The 24,224-nt window shown below is 35.6% G+C and overlaps 1 protein-coding gene across 4 annotated transcripts in view; it reads left to right on the top strand.

Annotated features, from left to right (window-relative positions):
- ANKHD1 (ankyrin repeat and KH domain containing 1) overlaps positions 1-24,224 on the top strand; it is a 123,595-nt gene that overhangs the window by 30,424 nt on the left and 68,947 nt on the right. For all 4 annotated transcript variants that reach the window (XM_025852118.2, XM_025852120.2, XM_025852117.2 and 1 more), the window contains exons 3-9: positions 2,012-2,168; positions 3,516-3,663; positions 4,281-4,428; positions 6,263-6,496; positions 8,617-8,711; positions 22,742-22,979; positions 23,341-23,532. In XM_025852118.2, coding sequence (XP_025707903.1) covers positions 2,012-2,168; positions 3,516-3,663; positions 4,281-4,428; positions 6,263-6,496; positions 8,617-8,711; positions 22,742-22,979; positions 23,341-23,532 — 1,212 coding nt within the window. The remainder of the gene's footprint in view (positions 1-2,011; positions 2,169-3,515; positions 3,664-4,280; positions 4,429-6,262; positions 6,497-8,616; positions 8,712-22,741; positions 22,980-23,340; positions 23,533-24,224) is intronic.

Genomic DNA, 24,224 nt, shown 5'->3' with positions numbered 1-24,224 from the left:
AGTGGGGAAGGCAGGGGGCACAGGGAGAGGAAGAGAAAGAATCTCAGGCAGGCTCCATACCCAGCACAGAGCCTGGCATGGGGACCTGGAGTTCACGACCTAAGCCGGAACCAAGAGTTGGACACTCAACCGACTGAGCCACCCAAACAGCCCTATGTTTCTCCTTCTTTTAAAGGATAAGATAATATTCTCTTACTTAGATGTACTATAATTTATTTTACCAGTTCCTTATTGAGAGATATTTAGATTATTTCCTATTTTCCAATATCACAAATAATGCTGTAGTTTATATACATATGTAGCTTTTCTTATTTGTGCAAGTATCTTTATAGGACAAATTATTAGAAAGTGGTATCACTGTGTCAAAGGATGTTTATATATAAAATTTTGATAACTTGTCAAATTTGACCTGACCCTGCCAACTTTGTACCAGTGGACATTCCTATCAGCAGTTTCAGAAGGCCTTACTCTTCAATTTTTTGGTCAGTTTCATAGTTTGTGTTCCTTTAATATCAGTAAGTTACATCATACTCTTTATAAATGATAATAAATTTATTGGGTATTGATTATTTTCAGTTTTTATTTTGCCTTAATTTTATGTTGTGATTAATTATATAGAAATTTTTACTGAAATTAGAAATGTTTCATATCACATGTATTAATCTTTTATTTTGTGGCTTTTGGAATTTGTCTCATACTTAGAAAAGTCTCCCCTAGGGGTGCCTGGGTGGCCCAGTCGGTTAGGCGGCTGCCTTCAGCTCAGGTCATGATCCCAGGGTCCTGGGGTTGAACCTTGCATCCGCCTCCCTGCTCAGCAGGGAACCTGCTTCTCCCCCTCCCTCTGTCTGCTGCTCTGCCTATCTGTGCTCTCTCTCTATGTCTCTGTCAAATACGTAAAATAAAAAATCTTAAAAGAAAAGAAAAGTCTCCCCTACATCTGCATTAGAAAAATGCTACATAGTATAATAGTACTTTTCCGGGGGTTTTTTTGTTTTTTGTTTTTACATTTAAATCTTCAGTCTACCTGTATTTATTTTTGTGAATGCTGTGAATTAGAGATCTTAATTTTCAGTTGGTAACCAATTTCTGAACAGTGTTTTTGAAATAAGCCCTCCCATCTCCTTTGATTTGAAATTGCATGTCTATACACATTGAATTCACAAATGATCTAGGGTCTTTTTTTGGTCTCTATTATATATCCTTGATAGAATTATCTATTTCTGTGTATCATACTGTTACAATTTGCCTGGCATCATAATACATTTTATATCTTAATGGGCAGGTTTTCCCTTCTTGTTTTTCTTGTTGTTCTCCAAACCTTTATTGACTATTTTTCTCTCATTTTCAACAGTGATCAGGCAGTGATATTATCATTGAAATTTTCTGTTACAGTTGTCACTGATTCCTCACTGAATCTAGAGAAAAAGTTTCATTCGCAACTTAGACATCTATTAGTCCTACTAGACTGAGCTCTGTAAGGATAGGAACTATGCCTTATCCCTTTTTGTCTGAGTGCCATGCACAGCATAAGCACATAATAAATATTAGAATGAATTTATTTTAATTTACACTGTTACCCTAGAAGATGATTCTAGGTGGCTATTCAACCAAAGGGAGAAACTGTTGGATTGTTTGTTGTATTAGTGCTGAATACCCACTTCATTACTACTGAAAATAGTATAAGTATGGTCTTCTACTAGAGATCTTACTGTATGACTATATATTTTGAAAGAACTTTCGTTCATTTACGCCAATGAGCATCATGTTAAGTTACATTTGGAGTTAGGTACGGGACAAATTAATATTATATGCCTTGTAAAGATGTGGTTATGTGATGGCCTTTTGACGTTAGTGGCAAAATTGATACCAACCTTATATTCTGATTGTCAGCTTTATCTATGGAGACTATGCTGTTTTGCCCTAGATAATAGTGTTTAGCAATGTAATTACAATTTGCACTTTTTTGCTTTTTCTTCCCCTGCACTACCTGATTGATTGACGCACACTGAAGGAATTGGCAAATTGTCGACTGCTGATGGTAAAGCTTTTGCAGATCCTGAGGTACTCCGGAGACTGACATCCTCAGTAAGTTGTGCATTAGACGAAGCTGCTGCTGCACTGACACGGATGAGAGCAGAAAACAGCCACAATGCAGGACAAGTAGACACGTATGTGTATAATGACTTTTTCTGGGTATCAAACATTTTCTTGAATGGAATTTGGGGAAGTAGCAACTTTTGGTTAATTCTGTCTTTTGGAGGGGATTATAACTTTAAATGGATATTAGAATGGATATTATATTTTAAGTAGATATATATATATATATGTTACATAGATATGAAATGGGATACTATATTTTTATTCTTGCATTCTACTCATATTCATTGAGCATTCTCGTGGCATTTACTATACTAGACTTTGTAAGAAATCCAAAGATCTTATTTCTCTTTCTAAGGAAATTACTTGTTCTAAAGATTATAGTAGTAAACTCTGAGCTGACTGCCTGAGTAAATAATAAATGAAATGGGTTGTTAATTCAGTAAATCCAGGTGCGTGCTACTCAGATATGGTCCATAAGTAGCAGCATCAGCATCACCTTAGCGCTTGTTTGAAATGCAGAATCCCAGACCTCACCTCAGAACCACTGAATCAGATTCCACATTTTAACAAGAAACAGGGGTGATTTGTATGCACATTAAAGTTTGAGATTTATTGATTTTGTTAACCATTGTGCAGTGAAATATTTACATAATTTACATCTTCTGTTACCAAATAAAATTTTAAGCCATAGAATTATATCCCAAATATCTTTGGGAATTATTGCATTGGTAGAGTTTAAAAACTTGAAAATTAATATGACGGGTGGGAGGGATGGGGTGGCTGGGTGATAGACATTGGGGAGGGTATGTGCTATGGTGAGCACTATGAATTGTGTAAGACTGTTGAGTCACAGACCTGTACCTCTGAAACAAATAATACATTATATGTTTAAAAAAAGAAGAAGAAAAAGATAGCAGGAGGGGAAGAATGAAGGGGGGGAAATTGGAGGAGGAGACGAACCATGAGAGACTATGGACTCTGAAAAACAAACTGAAGGTTCTAGAGGGGAGGGGGGTGGGGGGATGGGTTAGTGTGGTGATGGGTATTAAAGAGGGCACGTTCTCCATGGAGCACTGGGTGTTATACACAAACAATGAATCATGGAACACTACATCAAAAACTAATGATGTAATGTGTGGTGATTAACATAATAAAAATAAAAATTAATATGACAATATGTTAGAACATTTTGAAAAATAAAAATAACAGCTGTTTTCATATTCAATTTATTGCCTTTCTGGCTTGGTTGGCCTACATGAATAATTAGTATTACAGACACACAAAATGTTCGTACAATTTTTCTCCTTACTGTATAAACATTTTTCTGTGTATGACTCTTTGTATTTAATATAATTTATTATCATAGGTTTCTGAGTGTTTCATTGTTGGTTAATTGTTGATGGTTTTGTTTTCAGTCGTAGTCTGGCAGAAGCTTGTTCAGATGGGGATGTGAATGCTGTTCGTAAATTGCTAGATGAAGGCAGAAGTGTAAATGAACATACAGAAGAAGGAGAAAGTCTGCTGTGTCTGGCTTGTTCAGCAGGGTATTATGAATTAGCACAAGTAAGCAGAAATTATCTTGAGTGATTGAAATTGTGGAAGGATTTTGATGTTTTGTTTTTATTACTAATCAAAGAAATTATCATTAGAGGCCAAATTCCTTCCTTTTGGGCAGTAGGTAAAATAGAAACTGGTACATAATTAATTTTGTTGCCTACACATGTAACTGGGCATGGTGCATGTTTTTGCCCTTTACTCAAAACTGTCCCTAATGAATAAGAGTCTCATGCTCTACCAATTGAGTTAGCCGGGCAAAACTGTTCCTAATGAATAAGAAACACATAAAAGTAATAGTGATATTTTCAACTTGTCTTTAGAAATAATTTATTATACAGCTATAATGGAAAGTAGTGATTTATTGTCATTTCATCCAGATTACCTCAATTCTTTTAATTTGTTGTCTGATATAGCAATATTGGGACATAACCATGTGTTTACCAGTTAGTTTCTGTCTTGGGAGTATAGTTTTGCTGTTCTGTTGCTAGATAATCCCAAGTACAACACAAATTCTTTCACAAGAGCAGTTAACATTTTATGTTGCATTTATGCATTTATTTCTCTAGAAATACTATTAATAATAAGAACTGACAGTTTCTCTCTCTGTGTAATGTGTTATAAAGGTATTGCTTGCTATGCATGCTAATGTTGAAGATAGAGGGAATAAAGGAGACATAACTCCCCTAATGGCAGCATCCAGTGGAGGTTATTTAGATATTGTGAAATTATTACTTCTTCATGATGCCGATGTCAACTCCCAGTCAGCAACAGGTAAGTAGAAAATTTTGTGTTAATTTGAGGAAAATAAATTGATGTAATTAATTATAACCTAAGAGATAAAAATTTTGTTTTTACAACTGGAAAATCACGCTACAGAAAAATCTTAGCCGTTTTCTAGAAACTCTGAGTAAAATATAAATTAATTTGGTATCTTCAAAAGACTGAGATTCTCTGCCTAAGATTGACAGTTTTCTGCTGGATACAGTTTCTTTTTTGCCATAATGTTATGTAACATATAAAGAGGCAAAATTATGAACTGTATGTCTTATATTTCTTTATCTCATTTAAATCCTACTGCCGGGCGCCTGGGTGGCTCAGTTGGTTAAGCAACTGCCTTCAGTTCAGGTCATGATCCTGGAGTCCCAGGATCGAGTCCCACATCAGGCTCAGCGGGGAGTCTGCTTCTCCCTCTGACCTTCCCCCCTCTCGTGCTCTCTATCTCATTCTCTCTCTCAAATAAATAAATAAAATCTTAAAAAAAATAAATCCTACCGCCTTGACTTTAGATTGTAGATTAACCTGAGGGTATTTACCCTGTGGGGTTTTTCGTGTCAGGCATACTGAATGCATTTACTACTAAGATATTCTTGTGGCAGAATGAAATCTATTCTAGTAAGAATTATTCTTTTAGTTATAGTTACCAGACACATAGATAGGAGGAGCGTTGGTCATGTGTCTTGAGTTACAGATACAGTTTTAGGAGTAAGATTACTTGGATTTAGTGAGGCAGCAACATATAATGAAAGTGTACGTTGTTCCATACCATTAAGTGAATATTAAACGTAGATGAGCAAGACTTCCTGGAAGGGATTGTAGACTATTTTGCTGACCACTTTGTCTTAGTTGTAATGATAGTAACATGCATAATGTGTAAAATGGTTGAAAAGTTGAATTCTGAACATATTGGATTCTGGAATGTTACTTTTCTTTTTCCTGCTGAATTTTTAAAACCGTCTTCTTCAGTGCCATACTATTAGATAGTTAAACCATCTCCCTTACCTCCTCTAATAAATAAAAATCCTCAAAACAAAATCAGGAAAGAAATAAGTGGCAAACCAATAATGGGATAATGACCTTTTAAAGAAATTTTTCTTTTGAAGGAGTTATGCTGAGGGGTTATATCTTCCTACTTTATTAGCTTGTCAAGTAAGATGAAGTGTCATCTTGAAAAATCCCTTTCAATATGTTTTTATTTAAAATATTCTAATGTATCATTCAAAATTACTCCTTATTCTTTCAGTACTGTACAGCCTAGAAATCCTTAACATTTTCTTTCTATGTATATTCATTTCTTAATTTTCTTTTACCTTTCCTTTGTCTATGCAGATTTATTCATAAGACTTTCATTGTTTTAGGTACATTTTCCTTCTGACGCATATCTTTAATCTAGTAGGAAAATAAGTAAATTGGCCTGTTTATAATAAATCTTTTATTTATTTATTTTTAAAGATTTTATTTATTTATTTATTTGAGACAGAGAAAGGGAGAGAATGAGCCAGGGTGGGGGGCAGAGAGAGAGAGAGAAAGAGAGAGAGAAGCAGACTCCCTGCTGAGCAGAAAGCCCAACATGGGGCTCCATCCCAGGACCTGGAAATCATTACCTAAGCCAAAGGCAGACACTTAACCAGCTGAGCCACCCACGTGCCCCTATAATAAATCTTATAATTAGAAAATTAAGATGATGCTTCTAACCAAAAGAACAAAAAAACGTGAGATGATAGTTCTAGCAGTTTATAAGGGAATTGAAGGGGTAGAACTAGAGCATAACGTAGTTATAATTGTATCCACTTTATCATAATTCTGTATATCTTTTTTTCTTTGTTAGGAAATACTGCACTAACGTATGCCTGTGCTGGAGGATTTGTTGACATTGTGAAAGTGCTACTTAATGAAGGTGCAAATATAGAAGATCATAATGAAAATGGACATACCCCCTTAATGGAAGCTGCCAGTGCAGGTCATGTGGAAGTTGCAAGAGTTCTTCTGGATCATGGGGCAGGCATCAACACTCATTCTAATGAATTCAAAGAAAGTGCTCTTACCCTTGCATGCTACAAAGGTACTCTCTCTAAATATGAATATTTACAATTTTTTTCATAACAGCTTCGAATATTTAAATATATGAGTATTGAGTATTTGAATTAATTTTATACTTATGTTTTCCCTGTGCTGTCAAATTATGTAACTTGTAAGAGATTATATAGAAAGTCCATTTTAGCCTGTATTTCATAAAGTATAATTCCACAGTGTATGTTTATTATTTTAATTCAAATTTATTCAGGTAGCTATGAAGTCAATGAAAACTTGTAGCACAGATTTAGAGGGTTTCCATTATTTAATAACTTGTTTTATATGATTTTTCCAACCTTTATTTCAAAAATAATACACACTCAAATAATGGTAATAATCACAGTTGATACAGAAAACCTCAAAAACACAGAGAAGCATAAGGAAAAGAAATTTTACAATGACATGTATTGTTACCACGTAAAGATTAAAGCATGTAAATAGTATTTTAGTATATTTATTTCCAGTGTTTTTTAAGCATATATATAAACAAATATATATATGTATATATATTTAAACTAAACAACCATACTTGTTTTATAGTCTGCTTATTATATTTAGCAATATATCATGAACATTTCCCATCTCAATAAGTATTTTTGTAACACAACTTTTGATGACCACATAGTATTTCACTATTTCAGCTAGGAGTGGGTATGGATGCGTGTGTCATGAAATCTAAATTAATAATGATTTAAACAAAAGAGAAGCTTGCTTTTTTTTTTTTTTTTTACATATATCAAGTCCAAGGGTATAGGCTGTCTAGAACTAGTATAGCTGTTCTGCTATCAAGATCTCAGAATTCTGTTTTTCTGTTCTACCTTCCTACTATTTGATTTCTATTCTCAAAATTACCTGTAATCCAAGATGGTAGCTAAAGCCCCAGCAATCTATGTTGTAGGAAGGACAAAGAGGCTAAGGGCAGAATGGGGAGTGCTTTCCAAATCAGTAAGCTACCTTTAAGGAATCTTCGTAGAAGTTCTGCCTTATAGCTCCCACTTACATCTCATTGGCTACACATAGCAAGGGAAGCTGGGAAATGTAGTCTTTTAGTCAGGCACGTTGCCACTCATAAAAGTCAGAATTCTGTTACTATGGAAGACTGAAAGAGTGGGTATTGAGTAGGGAACTAGTAGTCTCTGCAAATACATCAAATGGATGTACCATAATTGCCTATTGTTGGACACTTGAATTGTTCCCAGTTTTCACTATTATTAAAAACACTGTAATAACATCCTTGTGCAGACATCTTTGCCTAATCTCTGATTATTTCCTTAGGATAAATTCCTGGAAGTGGAATTGCTGGGTCAAAGGGTATGGACATTTTTAAGGCTTTTGATACATATTGCCAAATTGCCTTCTAGAAAGGTTGAAACAATTTACACTCCCACCAGCAGTGTTTGAGAGTGCCCTTTATCCCACCCTACACCCTCACCAACACTGGGTATTATCATTCTTTTTAATATTTGCCATTTTGATAGTAAAAAATGGTGTCTTATTTTAATTTGCATTTGTTTAATAGGAAGGTTTAATTTTTTTTTTTCAGTTTAGTATTCATTTACATTTCTTCTTTAATAACCATTTCATGTCCTTCATCCATTTTTCTACTGGAGTGTTTGTCTTTTTCTTACTGACTATTAAGGCTTCTTATATATTAAATGTATCCAGAGGGTTGAAATTATTTTGAATGGAGTTTTCTGTACCTGTTCATTGCCACAGTGAGTTTATGGTCATTATTTTAATGCTGTTTTTATGAAAAATATCCAAACATATTTTCCCTGGCATTCTATTTGATTTCAGTGTTTTGATTTGATAGTTTGATAGTTTATATAGATTAAGTCAAAGAATAAGTATTATTGCTTTACTTGAGTTATGTGCTTTCTACTAATTCAGTCTTTAAAACCTAGATACCTTGATGAGAGCGTGCTTATTATTTTGGATTGGCTTTGTAAAACTGTCATTCCTTTACTGAATGAAAAATCAGTTCTCATAAATTTTTGTATAGATACCTGAAAGAAAATGATTCCCCATTTTAATTCTTATGTATTAAATTAATACTCAATTCTTTAGAAATACAGTTTGAAAATTCATGTTCTTTTTTTTTTTTTTAAGGCCATTTGGATATGGTTCGCTTTCTACTTGACGCTGGTGCAGATCAAGAGCACAAAACAGATGAGATGCACACTGCCTTAATGGAGGCTTGCATGGTAATTTTAAATTGTACTCATTTGAGATGACATTGAAAAGCAGTGCTTTGTTTAACCTTTGTTTTTGTTTTTAAATATTTTATTTATTTGTCAAAGAGAGGGGGAGAGAGAGAGAGCGAGTGAGCACAATCAGGAGGAGCAGCAGGCAGAGGGAGGAGCAGGCTCCCCTCTGTGCGGGGAGCCTGATGCGGGACTCGATCCCAGAACCCTGGGATCATGACCTGAGCCAAAGGCAGACACTTAACTGACTGAGCCACCCAGGCGTCCCTGTTTTGTTTTGTTTTTTAAAGAAAACTTGTTAATGCTTTTATGTACAGAAAATTCAACAGCATACACTTAGCCCAGTTTGGTAGCCAGTTCTTTAGCCTTTGTTTTTTCCATTTTGGCAATGTGAATCACTGAGTTTGGACCTAGGACCTTGCCTCCCCAGTGACAGCAGAGCTCATCATATCCGTCATTATAATTGGTCCTGATAGCTTCTGCCAGCTTAGCCAGAGCTGCTCTGTTTTCTGAGTTAACCTGTGTGAAGGCGACAGTGTTGCAGGTCTTCCTGTGGACCAGACACCCTAGCCTGACCTTCTCCTTGATAATGAAGTAGGAAGCCCCCATCTTATCACACAGGGCAGGCAGAAAGATAACCAACTCAGTGGGATCCACATCATGTGCAGTCACTATCAGCTAAGCCTTCTTATTTTCTCCTAAGATGGTGACATTATTAAGCCCAGCTGGAAGAATAGGCGACCTTAGTGGGGACATTCCCTTTGCCAAGAGCTTTCTTCTCAGCCCATGTCAACAATCACTTCTTCTTCTCTTTGTTTCTGGCGTGTATTTGTGGGCCAGCTTAAGCAGTTGGATAGCTATTTGGCTGTCCAAGGCCTGGGTGAACTGGTTAATTGTGGGAGGCACTTTTAGGCATTTATAGAAAATAGCCCTTTTGCTGCTACAGGCAGATGTAGCAGCGCCACTTGACAAAGCGGATGAGGTCCCTTTTGGGCTGGATGTCCCATTTGATGCCAAAATTCTTGGGCCTTTTCTTAAACAGGATTGATGACCTTCTTGGCCTTCTGCTTCTTCATGATAGCAGGGGCTGGGGCTACTTTCTTCCCCTTAGCCTACTTTCCTTTCGGCATCTTGGATGGCTGGAGGAGACTTGTTTAACTTTTTTTTTTTTTATTAATTTTTTTGAAGCGTGAATGGGGGGAGGGGCAGAGGGAGAGGGAGAAGCAGACTCCCTGCTGGGCAAGGAGCCTGCCTCGGAGCTAGATCCCAGGACCCTGAGATCATGACCTGAGCTGAAGGCAGTTTAACCGACTGAGCCACCCAGGTGTCCCAGCTTGTTTAATAGTAATAATACTTGATAGTAAATCTGTCAATGTAGGAAACAGTACATAAGGCAGGCTTGGCTCTGTCATTTCCAACACACTATTTTTATTTTCTTCCCAATTTTTTTATTGTGGTAAAAGACACATAACAGAATTTGCCATCTTATTTTTTGTGTATAGTTCAGTGTATTTTTTTTTTTAAGATTTTATTTATTTTTTGACAGAGAGAGAGACAGCGAGAGAGGGAACGCAAGCAGGGGGAGCGGGAGAGGGAGAAGCAGGCTTCCCGCGGAGCAGGGAGCCCAATGTGGGGCTCGATCCCAGGACCCTGGGATCATGACCTGAGCTGAAGGCAGACACTCAATTACTGAGCCACCCAGGCATTCATAATGTTATATAACAGTCATCACCATCCATCTCCATAATTCTTTTCATCTTGTAAAACTGAAACCCTGTACCCACTAAATAACAGCTTCCCATTCCCTGTTCTCCCCAGCCCCTGGCAATCACCATTCTACTTTCTGTCGATGATTTGACTACTCTATCTCATTTAAGAGTAATCATACAAAATTAATTAGTTAATTAATTAAAAGAAGAGGAAGCATACAGGATTTGTCTTTTTCTGACTGCCTTATTTCACTTAGCATAGTGTTCTTAAGGTTCATCCATGTTGTAGCATATGTCAGAATTTCCTTACTTTTTAAGGCTGTATAATATTTCATTGTATGTATATAACGTATTTTGCTTATTCAGTCATCCTTTGGTGGACACTTGGGTTGCTTCCATGCATTAGCTATTGTGAATAATGCTGCTTTGAACACAGATGTACAGATACCTGTTCAAGTCCCTGCTTTCAGTTCTTTTGGGTGTATACCCAGAAGTGGTATATATATATAAATATTTATATAAAATATTATTTTATATAAAATAATATTTTATTTTATAAAAATAAAATTTTTATTTTTAATTTTTTGAGGAATTGCTACCATACAGTTTTTCCACAGTAGTTTTTCCATTATTCCATTTCCACAATGTACAAGGGTTCCAATTTCTCTATATTCTCACCAACACGTGTTGTTTCCTGGGGGTTTTTTTGGTAGTAGCCATCCTAATGGTTGTGAGGTGGTATCTCATTGTAGTTTTGATGTGCATTTCCCTAACGATTTGTGATGTTGAGCATCCTTTCATGTGCTTATTGGCCATTTGTATATCTTCTTTATTGAAATATCCATTTAGATCTTTTGCCTCTTCTTGAATCAGGTTGGTTGTTTTTTGTTTTTGAGTTTTAGGAGTTCTTTATATATTTTGGATATTAATCTCTTACACCCATTATAAATATATCCAAGTATTTTCTCCCATTCTGTGGGTTGCCTTTTTACTCAGTTGATAGTGTCCTTTTATATATAAAACTTTTTAATTTCATGAAATCCAATTTATTTTTTCTTTTGTTGCCTCTGCCTTTGGTATCATATCCAAGAAATCATTGCTAAATGCAATGTCATGAAGCTTTTATCCTATGTTTTCTTTTAAGAGTTTTAGAGTTTTAGGTTTTTAATCCCTTTTGAGTTAATTTTTATATATGGTCTTAGGTAAGGGTCCAGCTTCATTCTTTTGCATGTGGATATGCAGTTTTCCCATCATCATTTATTAAAAAGACTGCTCTTTCCTAATTGAATGGTCTTGACATCCTTGCAAAAATCATTGGCCATATATAGATGCAAAGGTTTATTTCTGGGATCTCTCTTCTATTCCTTTTGTCTATGTCTGTCTTTATGCCAGTACCAAATATTGTGATTATTGTAGCTTTGTATATGTTTTGAAATCAGGAACTGTGAGTCCTCCTGCTTTATTCTCCTTTTTCAAGATGGTTTTTGGGGTCCCATTAGATTCCATATGATTTTTAGGATGGGCCTTTATATTTCTGCAAAAAACACCAATGGGCTATTTATAGGAATTGCATTGAATCTATAGATTGCTTTAAGTAATATTGACATCTTAACATTATTAAGGCTTCCAATCCATGAAAACAGAATGTGTTTCCACTTATTGCTAGAAGAAATTAAAGAAGATATAAATGTTTTGGGTTTTCATTGTATTTTACTTCCTTGATTAATTCCTAAATATTTTATTCTTTTTGATGCTGTTGTAAATGGAATTGTTTTTCTAATATACTTTTCACAATTTTCATTGTTATGTGTTGAAATGCAACTAATTTTTGTGTTAACTTTCTATCCTACTACTTTGCTAATAAATTCATTTATAAGCTCTAACGATTTTTTTTTGTGTGTAGTCTTTAGGGTTTCCTACATATCATCTGTGAACAGAGATAATTTTACTTCTTCCTTTCTTATTTGGATGCCTTTTTTTTCCCCCTTTTCTTGTCTATTTGCTCCGGCCAGAACTTCCAGTACTATTTGAATAGAAGTGGTGAAAGTAGGCATCCTTGCCTTGTTCCTGATCTTAGAAGAAAAGCTTTCTGTCTTCACCATTGAGTAGATGTTTCCTGTGGGTTTTTCATATTTGGCTTTTATTATGTTGTGGTAGTTTCCTTCTAGTCCTAATTTGTTGAGAGTTTTCATCATGAAAAGATTTTGAATTTTGTCAGATGCCTTTTTTGTATTAATGGAGAAGATACTTTGATTTTTTTCCCCTTTATTCTGTTAATGTGGTGTATTACATTGTTTTATTTTCTTACATTGAACCATCCTTGAATTCCAGGAATAAATCCTCCTTGATCATGGTGTATAAACCTTTTAATATGCTGCTGAATTCACTTTGCTAGTATTTTGTTGAGGATTTTAGCATTGAGTATTCATAAAAGACATTGGTCTGTACTTTCCTTGTAGTGTCTGTGGCTGACTTTGGTATCAGGATAACGCTAGTCTCATAGAATGAGTTAAGAAGTGTTCCCTCACCTTCAATTTTTTGAAGAAGTTTGAGAAGGATTGGTGTTAATTCTTTTTAAAATGTTTGGTAGAATTGGTAGAATTCACCAGAGAAACCATCAAGTCCATAAGTTTTCTTTGTTGGGAGATTTTTTTTTTTTTTATTACTGATTCAGTCCCTTTACTAGTTAAAGTTCTATTCAGATTTTCTATTTCTTTGTGATTTAGTCTTGATAGGTTTTGTGTTTCTAGTAATTTGTCCATTTCATCTAGGTTATTAGTTTGTCGGCATACAATTGTTCAATGTGCTATCTTATAATCCTTTTTATTTCTGTAGAATTGGTAGCACTCTCCCCACTTTCATTTCTGATTTTACTAATTTAAATTTCTTTTTCTTTGTCCATCTAGCTAAAGGTTTCTCAATTTCGTTGATCTTTTCAAAGAACCAGCTTTTGATTTCATTGATTTTTCTCTCTATTGCGTTCATCTCTGTTCTAACCTTTATTTCCTTCTGCCAGTTTTGAGTTTAGTCTTTTTTCAGTTCTTTTAATTGGTGTCTAGTTTGTGTAATTTTTTACAATTTTTATTAAGTTATTTTATTTCAATATAGTTAACATACAGTTTTATATTAGTTTTGGGTGTACAGTATTCTTATTCAACAAATTCTATACATTCCTAGTGCTCATCATGATAAGTGTACTTTTTAATACCCATCGTGTATTTCGCCCATGCCCCTACCCAACTCCCCTCTGGTAACTATCAGTTTGTTCTCTGTAATTAAGAGTCTGTTTCTTGGTTTGTTTCTCTCTTTTTTTTTCCCCTTAGTAATTTGTTTTGTTTCTTAAATTCTGCATATGAGTGCAATCATATGGTATTTTCTTTTCTGACTTATTTTACTTAGTTGTATACTCTAACTCCATCCATGTTGTTGCAAATGTCAAGATTTCGTTCTTTTTTAATGGCTGAATAATATTCTGTCGTGTGTGTGTGTGTATCTATATGTGTATCTATATGTGTATCTATACACGCACACAGCACATCTTTTTTTTTTAAGTAAAATGCCATTTTTTCTTTGTTCAGAATGCTTGTTTTTAAAGTTAACTGAAATTAAAAATGGTTTGTTTTCCATTGAAGTTAACACCCAAAACTATTAACTTCAGTATTAAAGGTCTATAACAAAAATGGACCTATATTTAATCTCAGCTGATATCTGAATAGTTATATATACACTATACAATGACATCTATTCTTTTTAACAAAGCACAGCCTCCCGATCAGACACAGAAATGCAGAAGTAACAGTGTTACTTTCATTTTTTCCCACTTGACTAAAATATTTTAATCTCTAGAATTCATAAACTCAAAACTGTTGATACAATTTTAATTGTTTTTTCTTGTTCATGTCTGAAGAGGAGCTTCTTTCTCTAAGAAATTTTATATTTTATAATCTTTCCTTTGAAATAGAAGAAAGATATGGAATCTCCTGAGTTATATATGCAGCTTATACATTATTTAAAAGTTATTTTTTTAAAGCTTTTTTTTTTAAGATTTTATTTATTTATTTGACAGAGAGAGACAAAGCGAGAGAAGGAACACAAGCAGGGGGAGTGGGAGAGGGAGAAGCAGGCTTCCCGCTGAGCAGGGAGCCCGATGCGGGGCTCGATCCCAGGACCCTGAGATCATGACCTGAGCCGAAGGTGGACACTTAATGACTGAGCCACCCAGGCGCCCCTAAAAGTTATTTTTAAAATATTACAAATTAATCATTATGTTCATAATACACATCCTTGTTATTCATATATTCCTTTAAGCAACATTCAAGTAGATTTGTGCTTTGTACGTTTACATTACTTTAGAGCCTATTTTTAGCTTTCAATAAAATGGTATATAAAGATTTCTCAAATATTTAATAAATGACCCAGAACAGCCATTATGAAAATATAAACTGCTATTAGAGCTTTTCCATCTCTCATTTTTTATGCATTTCCTGTCGACCATGTCATTTCCTATTCTGCAGGGCACACACCACATCTTTATCCATTCATCTATCAATGGACACTTGGGCCACTTCCATAATTTGGCTATTGTAAATAATGCTGCAGTAAAAATACGGGTGCATATATCCTTTTGAATTAGTGTTTTTGTATTCTTTGGGTAAATACCCAGTAGTACAATTACTGGATTGTATGATAGTTCTAATTTTAATTTTTTGAGGAACCTCTATACTGTTTTCCACAGTAGCTGCACCAGTTTGCATTCTCACCAATAGTGCACAAGGGTTCCTCTTTCTCTACATATTCGCCAACACTTGCCATTTCTTGTGTTTTAATTTTAGCCATTCTGGCTCGTGTGAGGTGATATTTCATTGTAGTTTTGATTTACATTTCCCTGATGATGAGTGATGTTGAGCATCTTTTTATGTGTCTGTTAGCCATTGGTAATGTCTTCTTTGGAGAAATGTCTATTCATGTCTTCTGCCCATTTTAAATTGTATTATTTGTTTTTTGGGTATTGAGTTATACATATAAGTTCTTAATGTGTTTTGATACTAACACTTTATCAGATAGGTCATTTGCAGATACCGTCTCCTGTTCAATAGGTTGTCTTTCAGTTTTTTTTTTTTTAAAGATTTTATTTATTTATTCATGAGAGACACAGAGAGAGAGAGAGAGAGAGAGAGAGAGGCAGAGGGAGAAGCAGGCTCCCAAGGAGCAGGGAGCCCGATGCGGGACTCGATCCCAGGACCCTGGGACCATGACCTGAGCCGAAGGCAGACGCTTAACCATCTGAGCCACCCAGGCGCCCTTTCTTTCAGTTTTGATGAGCGTTTCCTTTGCTGTGCAGAAGCTTTTTATATTGAGGTGGTTGCGATAGTTTGTTTTTGCTTTTATGTTCCTTACCTCAGGAAACATCTAGAAAAATGTTGCTATGGCCAATGTCAGAGAAATTACCGCCTGTGCTCTCTTCTAGGATTTTTATGGTTTCAGGTTTCACATTTAGGTCTTTTATACATTGAGTTTATTTTTTTATTTTATTTTTTTTAAGATTTTATTTATTTTTTATTCGAAAGAACGCATGCATGTGCATGCGCGCAAGCATGTGCGTGAGCAGGGGGAGGGGCAAAGGGAGAGGGAGAAGCGGAGTCCCCACTGAGCAGGGAGCCCAACGTCTGGCTTGATCCTAGGACTCTGGGATCATGACCTGAGCCAAAGGCAGACTCTTAACCTAGTGAACCACCTAGGTGACCCCAATGAGTTTATTTTTATGCATGGTGTAAGAAACTGTCCTGTTTCATTCTTTTGCATATAGCTGTCCAGTTTTCCTAACACCATTTGTTGAAGACACTGTCTTTCCCATTGCATATTCTTGCCTCTTTTGTTGAAGATTAATTGACTGTATAATTGTGGGTTTGTTTCTGGGCTTTCTATCCTGTTGCATTGATCTTTGTCTCTTTTTGTGTCAGTACCATACTGTTATGATTACTATCGCTTTGTAATATAACTTGAAATCTAGAACAGTGCTACCTCCAGTTTTTGTTTTCCTTTCTCAAGACTGTTTTGACTCTTCAGGGTCTTTTGTGGTTCTATGAAAATTTTAGGATTATGTATTTTAGTGTTGTAAAAAATGCTGTTGGTATTTTGATAAGGATTGCACTAAATCTGTAGATTGCTTTGGGTAGTATGGACATTTTAACAATACTTGTTCTTGCAGTCCTTGAGCATGGAATGTCGAAATTTCTTTGTGTTATCTTCAGTTTCTTTAATCGGTGTTTTATTTTTTTTGAGTATAGGTCTTTCACCTCCTTGGTTAAGTTTGTTCCTAGGTTTTTTACTTTTGGTGCAATTGTAAATAGGATTGCTTTTTTTTATTTTTTAAAGATTTTATTGATTTATTTATTCATTTTTAATTTTTTTCTAAAGCTTTTATTTATTTATTTGACCGAGAGAGACACAGCGAAGGAGGGAACACAAGCAGGGCGAGTGGGAGAGGGAGAAGCAGGCTTCCCGTGAAGCAGGCAGCCTGATGCGGGGCTCAATCCCAGGACTCTGGGATCATGACCTGAGCCGAAGGCAGATGCTTAACGACTGAGCCACCCAGGCGCCCCTATTTATTTATTTGAGAGAGAGAGAGCATGAAGGAGAGATATCACGAGCAGGGGTGAGGGTTAGAGGGAGAAGCAGACTCCCCACTGAGCAGGGAGCTTGATGCGATGTGGGACTCCATCCCAGGACCCTGGGATCATGACCTGAGCCAAAGACACACACTAAAATGACTGAGCCACCTAGACACCCTAGGATTGCTTTCTTAATTTCTCTTTCTCTTGATTCATTATCAGTGTATAAAAATGCAGTGGATTTCTGTACAGTGATTTTGTATCCTATGACCTTACTGAATTCATTTATCAGTTCTAGTAGTTTTTTGGTGGAATCTTTAGGGTTTTGTTTATGCAGTATTGTGTCATCTGCAAATAGTGAAAGTTTTACTCCTTCCTTACCAGTTTGGATGCCTTTTATTCCTTCTTCTTGTCTGATTACTGTGGCTAGGACTGCCAGTACTGTGTTGAATAAAAGTGATGAGAGGGGCGCCTGGGTGGCTCAGTTGTTAAGTGTCTGCCTTCGGCTCAAGTCATGATCCCAGGGTCCTGGGACCGAGCCCCGCATTGGGCTCCCTGCTCAGCGGGAGACCTGCTTCTCCCTCTCCCACTCCCCCTGCTGTGTGTTCCCTCTCTCGCTGTGTCTCTTTCTGTCAAATAAATAGAATCTTTAAAAAAAAAAAAAAAAAAGTGTTGAGAGTAGACATCCTTGTCTTGTTCCTGATCTTAGGGGAAAGCTTTCAGTTTTTCACCATCGAGTATGATAATTCCACTCTGTTCTTTAGAATTTCCTTCCTTCTCCTCCTTTGGGTGTGTTTTGTACTTCTTTTTCTAAGCTTTTGAAATGTGAGCTTAGGTTATTGATTTTTTTCTCTTCTAATTGTATGCACTTAGTGCTATCAATTTCCCTCTCAGTACTACTTTAGCTGTGTCTTACAAATTTTGTTGTGTTGGGGGTGCCTGGGTAACTCAGTCGGGTAAGCATCTGCCTTTGGCTCAGGTCATGATCTCAGGGTCCTGGGATTGAGCCCCATGTCGGGCTCCCTGCTCAACCCCATGTCAGGCTCCCTGCTTAGCAGGGAGTCTGCTTCTTCCTCTCCCTTTGCCCCTCCCCCTCTTAATGTTTTCTCTCTCTCAAATAAATAAATAAAATCTTTAAAAAAATTTTTATATGTTATATTTCATTTTCATTCAGTTCCATGTATTATTTTTTATTTCACTTTAGACTTCCTCTTTGACCCATAGGTTATTTTGATGTGTGTTTAGTTTCCAAACATTTGAAGATTTTCCTGTGATCTTTCTGTTAATGATTTCTGGTTTGTTTCCATTGTGGTCAGAGAATACATTCCATAAAATTTCAGTTTTTTTAAATTTTTGAAGTTTGTTTTATAGTCAGGATGTGGACATATATTCCCTGTGCATTTGTGGAGAATGTATATTCTGCTGGTTGTGGTAGAGTGTTCTGTAAAAGTAAATTAGATCCTGTTGATTGATGGTAGAATTCTTCTACATTCTTTCTGATTTTCTGTCTAGTTTTTCTGAGAGTTGTGTTAAAATCTTCAGTTGTACTTGTGGATTTGTGTAGTTCTTCTTTTAGTTGCTTTTCATTTTTTTCACATTTTTTCACACGCTAGAGCTCTGTTTGGTACCTATACATTTTTAGAATTGCTATGTTTTCTTCATGATTGACCCTTTTATCATTATATGACATTTCTCTTTGGTAATCTTTGTTCTGAGGTCTCTTTTGTTAACATAGCTCCTGATATTAATGTAGCTACTCTTGTTTTCCAGTAATTGTTTCCCTGATAAATGTTTTTATCCTTTCTTTTAAATCTTTGATATGTTTGATATGCCTCTATTGTTATACTGAAGTGAGTCTTTTGCAGACAGCATATTTTTAGGTCATGTTTTATAATCCACTCTTTAAGTCTTTGTTTTCTAATTGGTTTGGTTAGACTATTTACATTTAAATATAATTATTATTATTATTTTTTAAATTTTATTATGTTATGTTAGTCACCATACAATACATCATTAGTTTTTGATGTGGTGATCCATGATTCATTGTTTTCGTATAACACCCAGTGCTCCATGCAGTACGTGCCCTCCTTAATACCCATCACCGGGCTAACCAAGCCCCCCCTTCCCCTCTAAGACCCTGTTTGTTTTTCAGAGTCCATAGTCTCTCATGGTTTGTCTCTCCCTCCGATTTTCCCCCCTTCATTTTTCCCTTCCTTCTCCTAATGTCCTCCCTGCTATTCCTTATGTTCCACAAATAAGTGAAACCATATGATAACTGACTCTCTCTGCTTGACTTTTTTCACTTAGCATAATCCCCTCCAGTCCCATCCATGTTGATGTAAAAGTTGGGTATTCATCCTTTCTGACGGCTGAGTAATATTCCATTGTATATATGGACCACATCTTCTTTATCCATTCATCTGTTAAAGGGCATCTCGGCTCTTTCCACAGTTTGGCTATTGCAGACATTGCTGCTATGAACACTGGGGTGCATATGGCCCTTCTTTTCACTACATCTGTGTCTTTGGGGTAAATACCCAGGAGTGCAGTTGCTGGGTCATAGGGTAGGTCTATTTTTAAAATTTTTGAGGAACCTCCACACTTTTCTAAAGTGGCTCTACCACCTTGTATTCCCACCAACAGTGTAAGAGGGTTCCCCTTTCTCCACAACCTCTCCAACATTTGTTGTTTCTTTCCCTGTCCATTTTTGCCATTCTAACTGGTGTAAGGTGGTATCTCAATGTGGTTTTGATTTGAATTTCCCTGATGGCTAATGATGATGAACAGTTTTTCATGTGTCTGTTAGCCATTTGTATGTCTTCTTCAGAGAAGTGTCTTTTCATATCTTCTGCCCATATTTTGACTTGATTATTTGTTTTTTAGGTGTTGAGTTTGAGAAGTTCTTTATAGATCTTGGATACCAGCCCTTTATCTGTAGTGTCATTTGCTAAATATAATTATTGATATGATGTTCTTATATTCTGATTCTGTGTTGAAATCTATTGTTTTGTTCATTTTTTCCATTTTCCCCCTTTATTTTCTTTAATATATCATTAATAGTCCTTTTTTTCCATCTCTTATATTTGATTTAGTTCTAGGTCTGCTTTTTTTGGTTATTGTATATCTTGACAATCATCACAGTTTCCTGCCTTTTAATATGTCTGGTATTTTTAATTATAAGCCATATGCTATAGATGATCCCTTTTCAAGTATCTTGATTATCCTGTCCTTCTTATAAAACTGTTATGTTTTATTCTAGCAGGCAGTTAAATTAACCAGTGGATCACTCTGATCATACTGAGGCTTAATTTCAGCTTTATTCTTATACTCCTACTTCCTTGCACCTTGATCTTTGGGTATTCCTTAAGTATGGCTCTCTACCATCTCATTTGAAAGCCAGGATATTCACCATTGGTCTTTCTATTCTGGCTGAGTCTGAACTCCCAAGATCTCCAACCTTCCAGCAACCATTCTCTCTTAGACTCCTAGACTGTCATCCTTGGTGTGTTCAACTCTGGAGTTGCCCAAGTATCTGAAAATAGTTTTGTATAGATTTGGAGATTACTCTGTATTTTCTTTTTCTCAGGTATCCTGCCCATACCTCTCAACTCTTAACTATTTGGCTGCTTTGAATTCTGATCTTTGTTTTCTTTGTTGAAAGAGATCTTACACTCTTTGTTTAGCCTCAGTTTCCTTAGACCACGGTTTGGAAGATGCCTAAAGAGAAAGCTGGAGTGAATGTAGCGTTCATCTCATGTAGCACCTTTTTTTGGTGCTTAGCCTTAAGTTGTTTGCTGTTCAGTGTCTCCAGTTGCTTTATCTCTGTTTCCCAAATTTTACAGTTGTTTATTATAGGAGAGTGAGTCCAGTACCAGCTACTGACCAGTCTTGGAATTTTAAAAAATTCTAGTAATTGTATTAGGCCTTTAAGATTGGATTATTCTGTTTTTACTTCTTTATTTTTTTCCTTTGACAAAATTAATATTTTTTATTAAAGCAAAAAGTGCTTAGTATAATTTCTATTTTAATATATGTACTCAAGATATGGTAGCAGAGGAGTGCTTGGGTGGCTCAGTTGGTTAAGCAACTGCCTTCAGCTCAGGTCATGATCCTGGAGTCCCTGGATCGAGTCCCACATCGGGCTTCCTGCTTGGCAGGGAGTCTGCTTCTCCCTCTGACCCTCCCCCCTCATGTGCTTCCTCTCTCTCTCATTCTCTCTCTCTCAAATAAATAAATAAAATCTTAAAAAAAAGATATGGTAGCAGAAATCAATAAAGAAATTGAGGTAAATTCACACAAAACTATTGGGAGCCTAGAGGAGCATAGCAGTAGTTATTTGATCTGTGAATACTTACAAATTCTATTTTCTTTTCAATTAGAAACGTATTTCAAACACCAAATAACTTAATACAGTAATTTGGTTAAAATATACTGTATTTTACGTATATTTGAAGTATTAGTGTTTAATAGTAAAGCTAGAATTTTATTTGTTTTAGTAAAACTGAAATTTTAATGCCAAATCATTTGTTTTTGACATCATGTCAAAAGTGATCAAAGCTGAGCTAGTCCTTTAGTTAAATAATGAAACTCTTGATGGATACTGAAATCTAACATTTAATTAAGGTTTCTTTAATTAATTCTTTAATAAAAGAGTTGCCCAATATAAAACCTTATTTTTATACTCAGTCTTTACCTTTCATTAGCAGTGTTTTGGTCCTTTTTGAAGTACAGAACAACACAGCATTTGATTTTATATGCTACAACAATAGTTAAGGGCTATATAAAATTTTGAAGTAAAGAATTTAAAACTAAAGGTGTGCCTGGGTGGCTCAGTCGGTTAAGTGGCTGCTTTGGGCTCAGGTCATGATTTCAAGTTCCTGACATCGAGCCCCACAACGGGCTCCCTGCTCAGTGGGGAGTCTGCTTCTCCCCTTGCTTGTGCTCTCTTGCTCACATTCTCTCAAATAAAAAAATTAAAAAAAAAAATTGAAACTAAAGAAGAATACTTACGGTGATAGAAGGATAGAATGAATTACCCTCCATGAGAATGTTTTATTAATTGCCTTACTGTCTGTGCAGATGGACCCATGGTAATATTATTTACAAGTGAATAGATATTTATTTTTACATTTTTGTAAAATTCTTTCTTTCATTGCAATAAGCTAGTGATGAAGAAAAATAGAGGGTACTATCAGCCCACTGGGGTTTTCCTTGGTGACATAATCCCAAGTGGGAATGACTTCATAGAATTTGTTGTTATTTTTTTGTCAAGTCTTTGTTTCTTAAATAGATCTAATACAGTTTCTACACTTAAATATGACACGTAGGTTTGAGGGTGTAGTTATATTTGACTTGGCAGTAGTATAAATAGGAATTATTTTGAGGTACTATTGTGTATGGATTTAAAAGTTTTTTGAACTTCAGAGAATGTGAAAATTTGAAATTATTTGGAACTGTTAATATACGTCGCAAGTCTGATTCTTGTGGAAAATTTTGGGTTGGTTCAAAAATAAGGTAAAGTAATTTTAATGGAGTTTTTGATAAGACATCTCAGGTTTCTCAGATGGGCATGATAATATGTATATATCTAAGGTGCATCTCCTTTTCTTTTTCCCTTTACATCTTTCCTCAATCTCTTCTTTTCTCCCAATTTAAAAATCTCAAAACAAAAAAATTCCTTCCTTCTTGCTTTACTTCTAAAAATCTGCAGGATGGACACGTAGAGGTAGCACGTTTGCTTTTGGATAGTGGTGCTCAAGTGAACATGCCTGCAGATTCATTCGAGTCTCCATTAACGCTAGCTGCCTGTGGAGGACACGTTGAATTGGCAGCTCTACTTATTGAAAGGGGGGCAAATCTAGAAGAAGTTAATGATGAAGGATATACTCCCTTGATGGAAGCTGCTCGGGAAGGACATGAAGAGATGGTGGCACTACTTTTAGCACAAGGTAAAGTAGTTTTACTTCTTTAATTAAAAAAATCTTTAATTAAAAAAAATAAATTTCTTTTGGATATTTTGTATTGCGTATCAGTGGAGTTTACTACTCTAAAATATTTAGAGTAAATATTAGTAAATTTACTAATAGTAAAAATTAGTAAATAAAAAAATTAGTAAAAATTAATAAATAAATAGTAAAAAAATTTACTACTCTAAAATAAAACTAAAATATTTTTTTGCATTGATGATAAAATTATTAGTACCCTAGAAGGAATCCCAGAAGCAGGGAGAGATGATTAACACAATTTAGAACAACATTTTTATCATTAAGTGTTGCAGCTAGTTTATTAATTTTTATGCTTTCCTCTTAGGAGCAAATATAAATGCCCAGACGGAAGAAACCCAAGAAACTGCTCTGACCTTGGCTTGCTGTGGAGGATTTTCTGAAGTTGCAGACTTCTTGATTAAGGCAGGGGCTGATATAGAACTCGGCTGCTCCACACCTCTGATGGAGGCTTCACAGGAGGGACACCTCGAATTGGTTAAATATTTATTGGCTGCTGGTATGTGGATTTAAAAATGCCTTTTAGAAAAAGGCTTTTATATTGCTTTCATAACTTTATCAATTAACCTTAGCTTTTTCATATCTACAAAAGTTGAAAGCCAGCTCCACAATTTGCTCTTCTTAGGCTCCTAAATCTCTAAAAATGTCATCTTTAAAACATTTTCTTATTGTTATTAATGTTTGCTTCATGACCATAGCTTTCTCATCGACCTTCTCTCTCCATTGAATAGTTTGTGGCTTCTGGAATGGAGAAGTTAGTTCCTCTTAGTCTCTGTTAATAAGTGGAGGTGGGGATGACATTATAGAGGTTATAGTTTGATACTTTCAAGCCTGTTCATTTCTTGACATTTTTAAGTCTTCTTAAGAGAAAAAAAAAAGAACAAGTGGGAATTTAATTTTTGGCAGAAGTACTTAGTTTTAAAATAATTTGTGCTTTATGCATTGGTAAGCAATAGGAAGAAATAAGTAGTTTTACATAAAATACTTGTAGTTTTATAGCATATAAAGAATATACCAGAGGGACGCCTGGGTGGCTCAGTTGGTTAAGCGTCTGCCTTCAGCTCAGGTCATGATCCCAGGGTCCTGGGATCGAGTCTTGCACCGGGCTCCTTGCTCAGCAGGGAGCCTGCTGCTTCCTCTGCCTGCTTCTCCCCCTGCTCATGTTCACACTATCTCTCTCTCTGACAAATA

The sequence above is a fragment of the Callorhinus ursinus genome, unplaced genomic scaffold (genome assembly GCF_003265705.2).
Source record: "Callorhinus ursinus isolate GAN/ISIS: 27379988/994484 unplaced genomic scaffold, GSC_fseal_2.0 scaffold83, whole genome shotgun sequence".
Lineage (NCBI taxonomy): Eukaryota > Metazoa > Chordata > Mammalia > Carnivora > Otariidae > Callorhinus > Callorhinus ursinus.
Note: the sequence above shows the minus strand (reverse complement) of the source record. Positions and strands in the feature narration are given on the sequence as shown.